Source organism: Sciurus carolinensis, chromosome 9 (assembly GCF_902686445.1).
Source record: "Sciurus carolinensis chromosome 9, mSciCar1.2, whole genome shotgun sequence".
Taxonomy (NCBI): domain Eukaryota; kingdom Metazoa; phylum Chordata; class Mammalia; order Rodentia; family Sciuridae; genus Sciurus; species Sciurus carolinensis.
The window spans coordinates 22,687,704-22,706,999 of NC_062221.1; the positions used below are offsets into that span (position 1 = coordinate 22,687,704).

The following is a 19,296-nucleotide window of genomic DNA, read 5'->3' on the forward strand; positions in this document are numbered from 1 at the left end:
ATACTTTCGGGGGTAAACCAAAGATAACTACAAATTGTTACTACATAATTCCCCTCCCCTTGAATCAGGGTTGGTCTTAGTGATTCCCTTGGCAGTATGATGTGGCATAAGTATTTGCTATGGTGAATATTCACAAATACAGGTTCAGTATCTCCCAAGGATTCAGGTGTTGAAATATAATCACCAAGATGAGCACTTGAGGTGGGACCTTGGGAAAGCAAGTGAATGAGAATGAATTAGAATGAGATAAGGTCATTAGGGTGGAGCCCTCATGACTGAATCTCAGCTTTGTAAGAGGGGGAGAGACCACACAGACATACCTACACATGCGTGCTCCCTGCCTTTGGCCATGTAGTGCTTGGTCCATGTAGCCCTGGGGCTTTGCCAACATGAAGGACGTGATGTGGCCCAAAACTTTACACCTCCAGAACCATGAGCCAAAATAGCAAACCTCTTTTCTTTATAAAGTTAGTCTGCCTCAAGTATTTCATTATAGTGATGAAAAGCTGACTAATGCAGTATTATTCTAGGTCTTTCAAGTTTAACTCATAAGCTAATTCTTATAGGTTTCACCCCAACCTCATAGTGGTGAGGTGCTGGGTAAGAGGTTTGACCTTCCTAAGGTCATCATGCTGTGATGAAGCCAAAATCTGCCGTGTGAGGAGGCCTCAGGCAGAGAGAGAAATGCTGGGACAGTCCCAGCTGTTCCAGCCTCTAGCCAGTGGAGTCATTCCAGCCTAGGTTCCTGGCACTGCTGCAGAGACAGGAGTACCTGCCAAGTCCTACCAAAGTAGCCAATTCATGAGCAAAATACATGACCATTATTGCTTTAAGCCACCATTTTGGAGTAGTTTGTAATGTAACAATGAACAACCTGTATAATCGGTCATGTTTTTTTTTTTTCTTTTCCCAAATTAAAAATATCAGTTTGCTGAACTACATATAACATCTTAAATTGGTGTGGCCCCTTTAGTTCTTAAGTCCATTTTAGACATGGCAAAATCATTTTGTTTGTGAACAATGTTAATGTAGGCGTAACTTGGTAACTGGACACCGATGACATTTATGAGCTAATGTGTGTGTATGCACGCCAACAACTGGGGTGATTTAGTGAGGACCACTGTCTTACACCTAACCTGCAAAGAGCTACCTGACCTGGGCTGTCTGCATATCCCAGCAAGCTTTGCAAACCACAAGGTGTTGAGACCCAGCTAGTTTCTGTAGCTGTCCAGATGATGGTTGAAAACCCCTTCTTTAGCCTTCATAGTTGCTCAGTTTAGGAACACAGACCTTGTCATAGTGTAAGATTGTCTCTGAAGTGTAAAATAATTTACCCAAAGACCTTTCAAATAATATATGACCTTAATTTTAATATTATCAAACTTTGGGACATATATGATCAGCATAGCTGAGCTTAAAAAGCATTCCGCTGCCTCCCAAAGGTATTTATGCTGTCTTTTCATTTCCTCTTCCTTCTACTACAAAGCCTGTCTCTCATCCTCTGAGGTGTGTGTGTGTGCTTGCGTGTAAAATCCTATTTATCCTTCAAACGTCCCCTCTCTCATCAAGGCAGAGTTAATCATTCCTTGATGACATTGCTTCTTCAATCTGTAAAGCCTTTTCTTTAAAAAACCAGCTTATCATAAAAAAAAGAAAAAAAAAAAGGCAAGAAGCCAACAGTCCATAGAACACACGAGAAAAGAACATAAGAGAGTCCCTGCAAGTCTTGGCGACTTTCCACTGGGCTGAAATAGCCTTACGTGATCTGTGTTTCAGGGATTAGAAGGTAGCAGAAGAAATAAGTCAATTAAAACACTCAGCCAGAATGCTGTCTGTAGATAAAGTGCTTTGCACTGGGGGTACAACATACAACCTGAATTGCTAAATTCTAAGGGCTGTCTGGCTGGTGATTTGCATCTCAATCTCTTTGCATTTTATTCATTTTTATTTTCTCAGTTAAAAAAAATACTGAGAAATTAACAAGGAGCTGCTCAGTATAGGAAAGATAGGCCCTCCATTTACCGAAGCAAGAATGAGACACAATGGACTCCAAGTTTTCCAGCTTGGGGCCTGTAGCTGGACCTGGATTGGGCAATGCCTGCTGTGCCAAGTGGATCAATCAGAACACTGGAGGTTCTGATTGGTGGAGGTTTTTACATTCATTCAGTAGCAGTTCAGTCCCAAAAGCTGTACAGTCACTACATGGTAAATGGCTCTTTGTGGCACATTCCCCCAAACACGAGGAGTATGTCATAATCAAACACTCCTTGTTCCACCACAAAACCAAGAAATGGCATTTCTACCACTCATTAACTAAGAATCATATGTAACATATATAACAGTCCAAGCCAAAGGCTGTATTGTCACGGCACGCTAACGGGTCTATGTGACCAAATCCAGAAAACACAATCTACCATTTCCTCCCTGTGAGAAACCTAAGGAAGATCATACCAGAAGACCCTATATTCTACTACAGAACCAAGAGCAAGAATGCTTTTGAGCAGCATTCTTGAATTAACATTGCTTAAGGTGTCCTGTTAGAATTGTTATAATGGATCCACATTACAACAGACACTCCAAGCATTAGAATCTGTTAATGCTTGATACTTTATCTAGATGAAACAGAGGGAAAATCTGCTGTCCTTTCTCATTGACTGAGCCCTGGTCTTCCTCCAGAAAACATGTCAGTCTCTGGCACTCAGCAAGCAGTGACACTGGTATATTCTAGGAAAGAAGAAACACACTTGGAACTTACTTAACAGTTGGCAATAGAGGGCCTGTAAACTTCTCTTCATGGTATCATCTGGTCCTGCTTATCCTCCAGTTTATTCATGATTCTGTCTAGGAAAATGGGAGAAGAAAATGGTTACATCCGGGGAAAATCATCACTAATGCAAAGCACTCCACTTAATGTGATCCTGGCTGTAAATTCTAAAATACCTGTATTTGGGGCAGAAAAAAATCTTGAGATAGATACACCACAGTTTAATTGACAATGGTCCCTGTTGTAAAACGACCACTCTTGATTGGTCGAATCCTGGAACCATGAATGGTCCTGAAAGCATCTTACATGGTCAGCCTTAGAGGGAGAATCTGGCTTTGGAACTTTCATGAATCCCTCCAGAATCTAGAGGAGAAACTAGAAATTTCTTTTCTAACCTTGTTCCTGCTAAAGTACACACACACACACACACATACATACACAACCTGAAACAAAAAAAAAAAAACAAGCAAGTTTCATCATACTTGAAGTTGTATTATTTAAAATAATGTCCTAAAAATTGTTTCCTGATCAGAAAAAAATACTTCTGACATAGATTATTTGCAAAAGACTGAGGTAGGATAGAATAAATAAGAAATCAGTAGAATGGAGACATAAAAGGACAAGGAAATAAAATTTTAATTCAGAAATTCTGCATGCTTTTCCGGGCCTGTTACTCCCTAAGCCTGTCTCCCTATCTGGCCTGTTACTGCCAAATTCCTGGAAAACCTGTAAATCTACGGGAGTATTGTTAATTAACACTTCAATAAATTGATTAAGCAGAGAGAGATGAAATCTTGAGGACCTATAATTTAGGGGACATTCCAGTGCTATCTATTGATGAGATAGTGAAGACGTCAGCCTGAGCATCCTCAGGGCCTGGGCCACCAGAAACCCTCTGGAGATCACCAGAAAGGCATCATTCCTACGTACCTTCCCATTCGGCCCATCACCGAGTTTCCTTTTAAAGAGAGCTGAGAACCCAAAAGGCATCTCTGGCTCTCCAGATGGCCCTCTCGTTCTCCCTTGAGTGTGACTCTATTTCCTTAAACAGACCCCTGTCTGTGCCTCCAACTGGTGTGTGCTGAAAATCCTTTTCTACCAGGTAAGCTAAGGACCCCTCTGGTCCTGAGTCCGGTTCCCCTTTTCCTAGGGAACTTCTCAGAGGATCCTTCTTCGGAGACACCTTTGTCCTAGGACTGTACTGATTAACAGAAAATACAGACAAGAACGAACAAGGTTCTTACCCCCAAGAGGCCATCGTTTGCCCCCATTTTGGGGTGTATTCCTCTGGCCTTTCCAATGTGTGCTTGTTGGTCTGTGTCATTTTCTGTCTCCTACTTTCCAACAGCAGAAACATATTCCTGTGTTGATTCTATTGTTTTACTATTTTATTTTATTTAAAAAAAGTTTTTTTTGGTTGTCAGTGGACCTTTATTTTATTTTATTCATTTATATGTGGTGCTGAGAATCAAACCCAGCGCCTCACACATGCTAGGCAAGTGCTCTACTGCTGAGCCACAACCCCAGCCCTGTTTTACTATTTTATTTCAAATAGCAAACAGTATTTAAGAAAAGCTTCTAGAAATGGAAACACAAGAACACAACTTAAGACTTTTGAAAATAAATATATTACCAACTTCACTTCATCAATACCAGTATGTTTAACTGGATTACACTCTACCCGATGATGGAAACTCATAATTTTTTCATCTTTGCAAGTAAATAGATAAATACTTCATCCCATTGCTTTAATGTGCGCTTGATAGGTCTATCAGGCATCCACCTTAAAATTTTTAATTATATTCTTTGATTATTCTCTATTGGCATGCAGGTCTTATTTTTCTTATGACATTCAATACCACCAGTTATCAGTGACAAGTTCTGCTTCCTCAAATGTTGAAGTTTGGACATTAAAGAAGAAGGCCAAGGCAAGCATATAAAGCAGGTTTTATTTAAAGGTAGTAACCCAGACTTCTTCCTGGAGGGAGAGAGGGGCCATGGCTGGTATTCTGGTATCCCAAGAAGTGAGAGCGCCCGGCCCTTTTTATAGATTAAAGTTTCCTTTGTTCTCCTTCTCTCCCTGCTTATCTCTCTCCTTCTGCCTACCTGTCTAGGCCCAGGAGATGCCAGTGAGATGGCAAAAAGGTGAGAAGCAGATGGGCAGGGGCAAGGGCCAAGTGGAGGATTCAGGCAGGCAGCAGCCCAGGGGCCTTTAATTAGCAATTCCCTGCCTGCAGCCTTTTGAGATGGGTCGTAGGGCAGGTAAACTTGGTGATTAGAGGGCTCTGGAGATACTGACATTCCAGTCTCCCAGGGGCGGTCTCCAACTTCCAGGATCCAAACTGGCCTTCATTTCCTCAATTCGACTCATTACCTAGAGTTCTGGCTTCAACATCAAAGGTAGACCTCAGTTATCTTAAATTTTTTTATTAAGATCAAGTTTGGGGGTGGGGTTGCGGCTCCGTGGTAGAGCATTTGTCTAGCATGTGTGAGGCACTAGGTTCAATTCCCAGCACCACATAAAACTTAATAAACAAAATAAAGGTATTGTGTCCATCTGCAAATAAAAAAAAAAAGATACAATTCGCTTATCATAAAATTCAGCCTTTAAGGTATACCATTCACTGGTTGGTAGTATATTCAAAATTTGTTCATTCACTGTCACCTTACGCAGATCATGTTAGTCACTCTAGAAACCCTCAGGCTTAGTACCAGTTGCCCTCCCTTGCCCTGGCAACTGTGAATTCAGTGTCTCTATGCATTTGCCTATTCTGGACAGTTCATATGAAGAGAATCACACAGTATGTGATCTGTTGTATCTGGCTCTTTTACTTAGCATAATGTTTTTAAGTTTTATCCATGTTCTATAACATGCTGTTTTTTTTTTATTTTTTATTTTGCATGCTGGGTTTAAAAAAAAGTGATTTTAATAACAATGTTTCCACCCTCTCCCATGGTTAGAAATAACTTCCTCAGTCAGAGATTACATAAATACTTGCCTGCGTTTTCTTCTGGAGGTATTTCACTTATTATATTCTCAGTACTTTCATATTCTTAGACCTGTTTATAGATTTTGTGTTATGGGTTTTTTTTCTCTGCTTGCTCATTCTTCCACTAGAAGAGTGTTTATATTAAACCCAGAGTTAGTCCTCTATTCTTCTTCCAAGATTCAGCTTGTTCTTTGAGCTTATTTTTTTCCTTCCAAATTAACTTGAAGATCATTTTATTGAATTTCAGGGGAAAAAATTATTGGCATTATAGTTCAAATTATCTTCTGTTTGCTTGGGAGAGATTTGAATTCTTCAAAATACAAATGTGGTAAGAAGGAAAATAAATATTTTAAAGCGTGTTGCTCTGGAGATCAGAAAAAAAATTATTTTTCAAGGGGTGAGAAGTGTTTTTGTTTGTGTTTTTTTTTTCCTAGGGGAAGGGAATACTATAGCTCAATGACTTCTTCAGTTAAGCAAATTAATACTACTCCTATCCCCATTTATATGAGTAAGGATGAGAGACAGACAGCTAAATTGCTCTTAGCTATGTAATAACAGGAAAAGTGAGTTTCCAAAGGTTTGGGCTAGGAGAAAGGGGCTATTATGGTTTAGATGTGGTATCTCCCAAAAGCTCATGTGTGAGACAATACAAGAAGGTTTGAAGAAGAAATGATTGGATTACAGCCTTAACCTAATTAGTGAATTAATCCCTGATGGGATTAACTGGGTGGTGGCTGGAGGCAGGTGGGTGTAGCTGGAGGAAGTGGTTCGTTGGGGGCGTGGCTTTGGGGTATGTATTTTGTATCTGGAGAGTGGAGCCTCTCTCTCTCTGCTTCCTGATCACCATGTGAGCTGCTTCCCTCTGCCACAATCTTCTGCTACGTTGTTCAGCCTCAACTTGAGCCCCGAGGAATGGAAACTGTTGTCTCTGGATTGAGGCCTCTGAAACCATGAGTCCCCAAATAAACTTTTCCTCCTTAAAGTTGTTCTGGTTGGGTCTTTTAGTCACAGCAGTGAAATAGCTGACTAACACAGGGGCCAAGGGTGTAGAAATCACAGAGGCTGATATGACCAGTAGGAGATGCCTGAGTGACAGGAAGAGGGCATTGCAAATGATGGCAGCGGGTGAGACCCAAACACAAAGCATGAAGTGAGAAGCTCCTCACAGGTGTGACCTGTGAACTTTAATTTCTAGTCCATTCTTGATTTATGCTCTTTGTACTTACATGCTATATCAGTATTCCTCCCCTCCCATAATATTCACCTACCACTCATATCCTCCAAACCTCAGAAATCTTGCACAAAATAGCTGTGTATGGGTGCTTGACAGGGGCAATGTCCCAAGATAAGGGTGAATCTAAGAGGCAGCAGCCCAGCAGCCATAAGCAATGGCCAGTGGGTAACAAGAGTGCTAGGGCATGGTTAGCACTCAATAAATGTATATAGAAAATAAACAGTGAATGAATTAATAAATGAATAATCAAGTAACAAGAGAACAGAAAAATAATTGTGATTTACTTTGATCAAGGGAAACATAAGCCTCTCAATAATCTCTGTAGATATTTAGAGATATTTAAAAAAGAGATAGACTTCTAACAATGCTTGGAAGAGAGTCATTTTATTTAGCTACCAAAGAAATGATGGAGCCTGTAGATATGGGAGACGTAGGACTGTCTGGGTTACACAAGGGTATCTCAACCAAAAGCACCATATGGCCTGCTATGTATTCAAAATTCATCTTTATTTAGGTCCTTCTGTGGAGTTTTGTAGTGGTTTTCCTTTATTTAAGTTCCACAGTCTTATCAAGTTAATTCCTAGGCATTTCATATTTGTTTTTTGCTACTATGATAGAATGTGTTTTCAAATTCCCTCCATTTGAAAACAACTGAGTTCTTTTTATTCATTTTGTGACCTGACTGAACTCACTTGCTGTTCTAATGATGCTTTCTTCGCTGAGTCTCTTGGGTCAATTGTGTTGTTCTGGATAGATGGTGAGCCACAATTAGATTACATCAAAAGCCTCTTTTTAACCATAGAGGCGGAAACATTAATTGCATCAGTATGGTCCCTCGGGAAATAATTTAAATGCTCTAAGAAAGACAACTAATTTCTGAGATGAAATCTCAAGAAAATAAAGAGTTTCACAGTCAAAAGGATGGAGTAAAAGAAAAGCAACCTACCCTCACAGAACTCGACTCCAGGTCCACCCCAGTGGTTCCAGACTCTAGGACAAATTCCCTGGACCAGGGCCACACACCTACTGAACCATGCACCAGGCCAGGATGCTCAAGAATTTCAGCAGCAAACCTTCCCACAAATAGGATAGCCTGCCCAGAATCTCTGGACAGGCTAATGAAGGGCTTTCCCAAATTCAGTTTTCAAAAACTGGAATAAGCTCTTGTTTATGCAAACATGCAGATACCAATGCATAGCCATAAGGGTCAAGAACAGAGAAAAATGACTCCACCAAAGGAACAAAATAAAGCACCAGTAACTGATCCTAAAGAAATGGAGATTAACTACCTGACAAAGAATTCAAATGATTATTTTAAGGAAGCTTGATGAACTTCAAGAAAATTCAGAGAAACAACACAAGGAAATCAGGAAAGTAATAACTGATCAAAATGAGAACTTAGAATAAAGTTATAAAAAAATAAAATTTGACCTCCAAATATAATAAATGAAAAAAATGTAACAGTGTCAATTGCAGAGTTAATCAAGCAGGAGAAAAAAAAATCCACTAAGACTGATTATTTGAAAATACATAGGGGAGAAAAGAGGAGGAAGAATGAAAAGAAGAAACTTAAGGAATGTATGGGGAAGCATCAAGAAAGCAAATATTCAAATTATAGGGACTATGGAAGAAGAAATGAGACAGGAAGGAAGAGAAAACTTAAAGAAGTAACAAAAGAATTTCCAAATCTGGGGAAGATCAAAATAAATAGTGCAAGAAGGTCAAAGGTCTCCAATCAGATTCAATCCAAACTACATCAAGACTTGTTATAATAAGACTATAAATGAACCATCAAAAATGAAAGACAAAGAGATGATTCTGAAAACAGTAAAAGTAAAGAAGCAAACCAAGTATAATGGAGTTCTAATAAGGCTAACAGCAGATTTATCAGTAGAAACCTTTATAGACCAGGCAAGAGTGGAATGACATAGTCAAAGTGCTGAAGGAAAAGATCTTCCAAACAAGCAAACTGTACCTGGCAAAGCTGTTCTTCAGAAGTGAAAGACAGATAAAAATTTCCCAAACAAAAGCTAAGGGAGTTTATCACCATCAGACTTGTCTTACAGGAAATGCTAAGGAGAGTTTTTCAGGCTGAAGAAAAAGAAACTAATTAGAAACATGGAAACTTCTTACTGGTAGAGTTTACTGGCAATATGCATAGGCAAATTCAAAATACTCTAATATAGTAATGGTAATCACTTATATCTCTAGTATGCAGGTCAAAAGACCAAACTATTAAAAACAACAGCTATCATAATTTGCTTGGGACACATGATATAAAAAGATATAAATTGTGACATCAAAATAAAAAACATGGAAGTAGATTAAATATATAGAGCTTTTGCATGCGAAGTTAAATTGTTATCAGGCAAAAATAGTCTAAGATGTTTTTTGTAAGCCTCGTGGTAGTCACAAAACAAAGACCTACGGCAGATGCATAACAGACAAAAAATGAGAAGTCAAAGCATATTGATACTGGTGATGAGAATCAATCAGGGACATGTTCCGTTTCCCCAGATGTGAACATTGAACACCCAGAGAAATGCCAAGGCAAGTGTAGAAAGCAAGTTTTATTTAAAGGATAGAACAGAGGTAAGACTTCTCTGCAGAGAAGGGGATCCAGAGTTGTTATCCAGAAGTGGGGTGTCCTGCCCCTGCTACACATTTTAGATTTCCTTTGTTCTCATGCCCCCTCCTTTTCCCCTTATCTTGTCTACGTGACCAAAAGATGGGCCAGAGGTGGAGGGACCCTGGGCAGGAAGGGAGCGGCCCAGGAGGCATTAACGAACAATGCCTACAGCTCCCTGCAGGGAGGAATGATTCAGTTCTCTGGAGATAGGTCACCTTGGCAACAGGCTGGAGGACGAGGGGGAAGAGCTCTGGAGATATCAGCGTTTTAGTTCCTCTCCTTTCCAACCAGCCCCCATCTTCCCGATTGGACCCAATTATTTATTATTTACACTGACTGTCCTTTTTGTCCCGGGGCCTCAATACCATTAGTGAAAATCAGTTATCCCAATGGAAGACAGCAAGAGAGGCAGGAGGAACAAAGAATCTACAAACAGCCAGAAAACGATGAGTAAAATGACACTCATAAAGCTGTGAAATAATAAGAAAAATGTACGTGGGTCTTTTCTCCTAGTCCCTTACATGAAGCTCTGAAAGCCTTGTGATTTCTTGGGTGACAAGGGTGCTAGGAGAATCTCTTGTTCGAATGTTTGGTCTTTGTACCAGTTGCTGACTGAGCTCCTAAGACCTGTGCAATTTCCAGAGTGAAAGGAGCATTTGACACAGAGCTCCTAAATCCCTTGGAATTTTCTAGGTGATAGGAGTTTCTTTTGTTCTAATGATGTGACTCTTGGTGACCTCTTAGAGGGAAGCTGATCAACAGAAGGACCAAGCCAAGATCACAAGCTTGGTGCATCCAACCCCACTCCCCATTCTCCAGAGAGGGAAGAGAGGCTCCAAGCAGAGTAACTAATTTATCATGCCTACGTGGAGAAGCCTCCACAAAAATGCCTGAACTACAGGCTCTGGAGAGTCACTAGGTTAGCATCACATACATATGCTGACAGGGTAGCTTATTCCAACTCCATGAAGACTGAAGCTTCATACTTGGGACATTTTCAGACCACAACTTATCTCTCTCTTCATCTGGATGTCTGTCTGTATCCTTTATTATATTTTTTTAATAAACTGGTAAGTATAACTAAGATGCCTTCCTGAGTTCTATGAGCTGCCCTATCAAACTAATCAAACCCAAGCAGGGGGATAGGGGTGGGGTGGGGCAAAAGGACAGTCGGTGCAGGTGATGAATGACTGGGTCAGGAAGATGGGGGCTGATTCAAAGGAAATAAAATGCTAATACCTTCAGAGTACTCCCCCTCCTCCAACCTGTTGCCAAGGTTACCTGCTCCAGGAAATTGTTCCTCCCTGCAAGGAGCTGTTAGTGAATACCACATGGGCTGCTCCCTTCCTGCCTGTACCCCTGGAAGGCTCCTTTCCCACCTTTGGGTCACATAGACAAGAAAAGAGGAGAAGGGGGCATAAGAACAAGGGAAATCTGAAATCTATAAAACAGGCAGGATACCCCCACTCCCTCAGGCACCAACTTGGACCGCCCCCTCTGCGGAGGAGTCTCTCTCTCTCTCTCTCTCTCTCTCTCTCTCTCTCTCTCTCTCTGTTCTATCCTTTAAACAAAACTTCTTTTCTGTGCTTGCCTTGGTGTTTCTCGGGTGTTCCATCTTCAACACGCCTGATTCTCAACACTGGTACCAGAGGGAGCCCTAATTTACAGCCAGTTGGTTAGAAGTATAGGTGACAACCCATTAGTTACGACCAACACCTGAGTGGGGAGAAAGTCTTCTGGAAATGAGCCCGTAACCTTGTGATCGTCAAGTAGATAGGGTCTTAAGTGAACTGAATGCAGGACACCTAGCTGGGGTGTCCTGGAGAAATGCTTCACGTGTGGGGAAATATATCCCACACGGGCCACATATCTGTTCTCTTGGCAGCAGTGTGGTGTTGAGTGATGTGTGAGCAGAGGGAAAAATCGAACCATTTGCAAAGTCTGTACTTACCCTGAAGGTAAATGGATTAAATTCTCTAATCAAAAGACACAGAGCAATTGAATGAATTAAAAGAAAAAAAAATCACCCAACTATAAGCTGCCTACAAAAGACCTATTTCACTTTTAAGGACAAACACAGGCTGAAAGCAAAGACATGGAAAAATATATTTCCTGCAAATAGAAAAGAGGGCAGAGGTAGTTATACTTAGATAAAACAGACTTAGTTTAACCCCTAAACTTTAAAAGAAGACAAAGATGTAACAATTGTTACAGTCTGGATATGTGATATCACCCAAAAGTTCCTGTGCTAATATAGGAATGTTCAGAGGTAAACTGACGATATTATGAGAGCTGTCTGCTAATTGGTTCACCCTAACTTGAATGACTTACTGGGTAGTAACTGTAGCCATGTGGGGTGTAGCTGGAGGAAGTAGGTCCTTCCTGGGGTGTAACTGTAGGAAGTGGGGGTGTGCCCTGGAAGGGTACCTCTTCCCTTTGGTCTCTTGCCCCACCCTGTTTCCTTGCTGTCATGAGGGGAGCAGCTTCCTCCTTGATGCCCTTCCCCATGATATTCTGCCTCACCTTGGGCCAAATGGACCTAATGGATACATACAGAACATTCTACCCAGCAGTAGTAGAATATGCATTCTTCTCAAGCACACGTGAACCTTCTCCAGAAATATCACAGGTTAGTCTACAAAAGAAGTGCTAACAATTACAAGAAGACTGAAATTATATCAAGCATCTGTCCTGATGACAGTGGTATTAAACTAGAAACCAATAACAGAAGGAATTTCAGAAAATTCATAAATACATGGAAATTAAATAATGTTCTTGAACAATGAGCCTAAGAAGAAATTAAAAAGGAAATCAAAAAGTATCTTGAGAAAAATGAATATGGATATATAATATACCAAAATTCATGAGTACTATGAGGCAAATTTAGGTAGAGTCGATCAAATTGGCCAAGCAGAGGTACTCAGCACTCACTCCTTCTCCACAAAGAAGAACCAAAGTAATAGGTATATAGCTTCATGGTGAGGTGAGGGACCAGGGAAGAACACTGGACACCAAGAGGAGAGACTAGCCCCTTCCAAGACTCAGAGACCTGGGACAACAGCATAATAACAGAAATAAAATATGCCATTATCTGCCAACCTGGCTCCCTTTGCAGGGGTAAGGATGAAAGAGAGTCCCATCGAACTCTACCCACGTCGATGCTGGCGATCCTAGCTACTAGAAAGTTACCCAATCCTCACAGGCTTGTAGCCCACTTAGATAAGTAATCTGAAATCTGCATAGTATCCTTGCTCTCAAAAAGGATCTCCTATCATCTCCCAGTGAACGCCCAGGTTGCTGTGGCCAGGAGCCATCTTGGAAAGGGAGCTATCGTCTGAATTTAGGCTCTTCTAGAGGTCAGAAAACCCTGCATATTTTCATCTTTGGGACTGTACAGACATTCCGCTGCACTGGCTTGAGTGTAACTGCTTGCCAACCCAACTGGCCCAGCAGGGTGGCTGTGACCCAAGCCTTCTGGGTGCACTCCACTATGGAGACGGGAGAGCACCACCCCCCAGAACCCCCAGAACGAGGAGAGTAGGACACTTGCCCTTTTAGACCAATGGCATGGCCAGTTGTATTATGGGCTCTCACTAGTGCCAGGACTGAAGGCAGAGACTCATGCAGTTCCCACTGCCTGCTGTCCTTCCTCTGAGCTGCACTTCCTCTGCCTGTTACTGCAGGGAGTGGATACCACAGTTCCTGCTGCTGTCCTGCCCACAGGGTTTGGCTGAGATCTTGAACAGTTCCATGACTCCACTTGTGGCCCATCACTAGGCACACATGACCAAAGGGGAGCCTCCAGAGGAACCGTGCCCAGCTCTGGCTGAGGCCCCACTGCTGAGTAGGCAGTGTCTCTGAAGTGGCAGAGAGAATGCTATGGTCCAGACCACAGCCCCACCCCTCGTACAATGCCTGACTGAACACTGGGTGTGCGTGCCCGAGGGGATGCTGCAGCTCCTTCCACCCTCTCCCCCCATGAAGCATCTGGGTTGGCACCACTGTTTGGCTGGAGGATAAAACCTTAGGCCCTCACTACTGCTGGGGTTGCTAGTGCCATAGGCCCTTGCTAATAGCTCAGTCGTGCCTGAGAAACCCCTATCACCTGACAGGGGCCACTAATCTCATTGTAGAGTAGCCACACAGTGAGTACTGCACACCACTGCTGTCTATATCACACCTGTCTAAACCGCTAGTGTTCCAGCTCTTGTGTGGTCACAGAGATTCTGATTCTGCCATGGCATGCACTGTACCCAAAGTCAATAATTATAGCCAAAGAAGCTATGAGGAGACTTTACTTCAGTGCCTAACTACAGCTGAAGCCAACACTGCATAAAAACTAACACCCCAAGAGATACGTTCAGGAGAAAACTGCTTACTATGAAGGCCACCCCATAAAAGTGGTAGAGATAACTATCTACCAGATGTAAAAATTACAGCATAGGAACACAAGAAATAAAAACAAACAAAAACACAGGGCAATATAGTATCTCCAAGAGAATGTAATAACTCTCTAGAAACAGATTTTAAATAAATAGAAACGAATGAAATGCCTGATATAAATTTTAAAAGACAACTATACAAAAGCTTAATGAGATCCAAGAGAATAAAGATAGTTAAATGAAATTAGGAAGATGACACAGAATATGAATGAAAAATTCACCAAAAAGATAGGGATTTTGAAGAAGAACCAAACAGAAATCTTGGAAAGAAAGAGCTCAATAAGCCAAATAAAAAAATACAGTTGAAAGCCTCAATGACAGACTCGATCAAATGGAAGTAGTAATATCTGAACTTGAAGACAGATCTTTTGAAATATCCTAGTCCTTAAAAAACAATTAAGAAGAAGAAGGAAATATGAAAAAAAGAAGAGAGTATTCAAGACCTGTGAGACAGCATTAAATAAACAACTGCATTTTCATAATATCTGAAGGTGAGAAGAAAAAAGTTAAGGGCATAGAAAATCTGTACACTGAAATAATATCAGAAAATAATCTTGGGAAAGATATGGACAACCATGTGGTACAGATGCTTATAGGACCCTGAAAAACATGATAAGAAAAGATCTTCAGCATGGTATGGTCAAACTGTCAAAAGCATAAGATGAAGAAAAGTTTCTAAAATGTGCAAGAGAAAGTGGCAGCCCACTTTAAGGGTGTCCCCATTAGACTAACAGCAGATTTCTATAGTTCTACAGAAACTCTATGGACCAGGAGGTAATGGAAAGACACATTACAAGTTCTGAAAGAAAATGATGGCAAACCAAGTTTACCAGACTGCAAGATTATCTTCGGAAATGAGGAAGAAATAAAAAAACTTTCCAAGACAAGCAAAAATTGAGGGAACTCATGACCATCAGATCAGCCTTTCAAGATGCTTATGGGAGGCCTATATCCAGAAATGAGAGAAGGACAGTGATCATCACGAAAACATGTGAAAGTAAATCCCACTAGAAAGAATAGACACACAAAAAAGAGATACAGCAGAATCCAAGACACAAAGCTGAACAAGAGAGGAGCACGAACAAAAGAATATTCAAAACAACTGTGAGAAAATAAACAAAAAGGATTAAGCCCATACCTATTAGTAATAACCTTGAAAGTAAATGGACTAAATTCTCCAGTGAGAGGATACAAACTGGCTAAATGGATAATAAATCAAAACTCAACAATATGCTATCCATAAGAATCTCACCTCATCAGTGAACACATACCTAGACTGAAAGTGGAAGGATGAAAAATGATATTCCAAGCAAACGGAAATCTAAAGATAGCAGAAGCAGCTATACTTATATTGGACAAAATAGATTTTCAGACAAAAATTATAATGAAAGACAAAAAAGAGTGCTACAAAATGATGAAGGGCTCAATTTAATAAGAAGAAATAATGATCCTAAATCTACATGCACATAATGTCAGAGCACCCAATTTTATAAAACAAACACTATTAGACCAAATGGGAGAGACAGGCTCCCATACAATATTAGTGGGGGATCTCAACATCCAATTTTCATCAATGGACAGACCATATGGACAAAAGAACAACAAAGAAACATCAGAGTTACACAATACTATAGACAAATAGACTTAAGCATTTATAGAACATTCCATTCAATAGCTACAGAATATCTTTTTTTTTTTAATCAGTGCATGGAAATTTCTCTAGAATAGAGAAACATAAACCAATGATTCATCTTAAAGGCTTAAAACACAAGAACAAACCAAAAACTACCCATAATTAAAGAAGGAAAGAAATAACAAAAATCAGAGCAGAAATAAAGAAAAGAGAGACTGAGAAACAGTACAAAAGATCAACAAAGCAAAGAGTTCTTTCCCCAGTACCTCCCCTTTCCCTGGGGAATGAAATTAACCAACTTATCTTAGGTGCAGTTATCAATAACAATGAATCCCACTATTATGTATAATTATAATGTGCCAATAAAAAATTAAAAATTATAAAAATTAGAGTTGGTTCTTTGAAAAGGTAAACAAAATAGAATAACCTTTAGCTAGACTTATCAAGAAGAAAAAGAAAAAGAGTTGGGTGTGGTGGCATATGCCTGTAATCCCAGTGGCTTTGGATGCTGAGGCAGGAGGATCACAAGTTTGAGGTTAGCTTAATCAACTTAGCAAGGCCCTAAAAAACTTAGTGAGACCCCGTCTCAAAATAAAAAATAAAAATGGCTGGGGATGTGGCTCAGTGATTAAGTGCTCCTGGGTTCAATCCCTGGTAGGTAGATAGGTAGGAAGAAAGGAAGGAAGGAAGGAAGGAAGGAAGGAAGGAAGGAAGAAAGAAAGAGCTCCCCCCACAAAATAAAATTAGAGGTATAAAATGAGACATTTCAACTGATACCACAAAAATAAAAAGAATCCTTAGGGATTATCATGAAAAACTGCATGATTAACAAATTGGAAATCCTAGAAGAAATGGCCAGATTTCTGGATACATATGACCTGTCAAAATTATTCCATGAGGGCATAGAAAACCTGAATAGGTCAATAGCAATTACATAGAATCAGTAATAAATGGTATCCCAAGAAAAAAGCCCAGAACTAGATGGCTTCACTGCTAAATTTTACCAAACTTTTAAAGAAGAGCTAATGCCAATTCTTCTCAAACGATTCCATAAAAATGCAAGGGAGGGAATTCTTACAATCTCATTCTGTGAAACCGGTATTGCCCTGTTACCAAAACCAGACATGGACACATAAAAAATATAAAACTATAGACCAATATTACTGACAAACATAGATGAAAAATTTTCAACAAAACATTAGCAAATAAACTCAACAGTACATCAAAAAGATCGCACCACAATCAAGTTGGTTTTATCTCAAGGGTGCAAGTTTAGTTCAATATCCACAAATCTATAAACACCATACATCATGTCAACAAAGTGAAGGAACATGATCATAAAAGCCATGCAATCTCAATAGAAGCAGAAAACCATGTGATAAAGTTCAATATCTCTTCATGACCTGAACAAATTACCTTGATATAACAGAGGCTGTATGTGACAGACCCACAGCCAACATCATATTGAATGGAAAAGATGGAAGCATTTCCTCTAAGATCAGGTATAAGACAAGGGAGTCAACTCTCACTGCTCTTATTCATTTAATACTAGAAGTCTTAGCCAGAGCAATTGGGCAAGAAAAAGAAATAAATGACATATAACTAAGAAAGGAAGGAGTCAAATCGACACTATTTGCAAATGATATGATTCTATATATAGAAAAACCTAAAGATTCCACCAGAAAACTATAAACACTGACAACCAAATTCAGTAAAGTAGTGGGATGCCAAATCAACATACAAAAATCAGTAGTTTTTTTACACCAATAAATTTGCTGAGAAAGAAATCATGAAAGCAATCCCATTCATGATAACTATAAAATAAATAAAATACCTATGAATAATTTTAATTAAAGAGCTAACAGACCTTTACCATGAAAATTATAAGACACTGATGAAGAAATTTAAGAAGATTCACACCCCGAAATGGAAATACCTTCCATGTTTTTGGATTGGAAGGAGTAATATCATTAAGAAGTTTACACTACCCAAAACAATCTACAGAATTCATCTTTCCCACCATAACACTAATGGCATTCTTCATGAAGGTTAAAAAAATAATAAAATTCATGTGGAAAAACAAATGACCCCAAATAACCAAAAACAGCAAAGCTGGAGGCATCATAATACCTGATTTTAAGACATGACTACAGAGCCTGGTAACCACACAGCATGGTCCTGGCCATAAAAACAGACACATAGACCTGTGGAGCAGATTAGAGACCCCAGGAAAAAATTCATCCATCTACAGCCTGCTGATTCTCGACAAAGGGACCAAAAACATACCTTAGGGAAAAGACAGGCTCTTCAATAAATGACACTGGGAAAGTGGGATATCCACTAGTTACAAAAATGAACTCCAAATAGATGAAAAGACTTTAAAGCAAAACCTGAAACTCTGAAACTACTGCAGGAAAACAGGGAGAAACATTTCAAGATATTGGCACAGGCAATTATGTCCTGAACAGAACTCCAAAAGCACAGGAAAGAAAAGCCAAATTGACAAATAGGATTCTATCAAACAAAAAGCTTCTGCAGAGCAATGGAAACAATTAATGGAATGAAGAAACAAACTGCAGAACAAGAAAATATCTTTGCCAGCTATTCATCTAACAGAGGGTTAATATCCAGAATACATAAAGAACTCAAAAATCTTAACAAAAAACCATGTAATCCAATTAAATGGCAAATGAGCCAAATAAACACTTCTTGAAAGAAAGAAAGAAAGAAAGGACAAATGGCCAGCCAATAATAAATGTATATCAAAACTACAAGATGCCATCTAGTTAGAATGGCTATTACCAAAGCAATAACAAAAAAATTAATGAATGCTGACGAGAACGTGGAGGAAAAGGAACTATTAAATATTGTTGGTGGGAATGTAAAGTAGTGCAGCCACTGTGGAGAATAGTAAGGTTTTTAAAGCAAGTAAAAATGTATCTACTTTAAGTTCCAACTATTTCACTTCTGGGTATCTAGTCAAAATTAATGAAATCAGCATATCAAAGAGAACCCAGATACCCATGTTTATTGCACCACTATTCACAATAACTAAGATACAGAATCAACCTAGGTACCCATCATGAGATGTGTGGATAAAGAAAACTGTGGTACATATACACAGTGGAATATTACGTAGTCATAAAAAAGAACGACATCCTGTCATTTGCAGTAAAATGGATGGAATTAGAGGACATTATGTTAAGTGAAAAAAGCCAGATACAGGAAGACAAATACTTCATGTTCTCATTAGGAAGCTAATAAAATATTGACTTGAAAGCAGAATAGCAATTCCTACAGATTTTTGAAGGGTATGTGAGGGAAAGGGTGGAAAAAAAAGAGGCTGGGTTTGATAAGTGCATGCTATATGCAGGTTTGGAAATATCTTACTGAAGCCCATTAATACAATTAATATGCTTTAATAAAAAAAGGGAGGGTTACAGTGATCAATGCCTACATCAAAAATGGAGAAAGATCTCAAATAAACAACCTAACACTATACCTTAAGGAACTAGAAAAAAAAAGAGCAAACTAATCTCAAGGTTAGCATAAGGAAGGAAATAATAGAGATCAGAAAAGAAAGAAATGAAGAGACTAGAAAAGT

General features: G+C 39.6%; 1 protein-coding gene across 8 annotated transcripts in view; it reads right to left on the reverse strand.

Annotated features, from left to right (window-relative positions):
* Positions 1-19,296, reverse strand: part of Tmem108 (transmembrane protein 108) — a 325,980-nt gene that overhangs the window by 154,174 nt on the left and 152,510 nt on the right. For 4 of the 8 annotated variants that reach the window (XM_047564395.1, XM_047564391.1, XM_047564394.1 and 1 more), the window contains one exon: positions 2,756-2,837. In XM_047564395.1, coding sequence (XP_047420351.1) covers positions 2,756-2,795 — 40 coding nt within the window. In that variant the 5' untranslated portion in view covers positions 2,796-2,837. Of the gene's footprint in view, positions 1-2,755; positions 2,842-19,296 lie in introns of all 8 variants that reach the window. The other 4 variants (XM_047564389.1, XM_047564392.1, XM_047564393.1 and 1 more) reach the window with 1 other exon arrangement.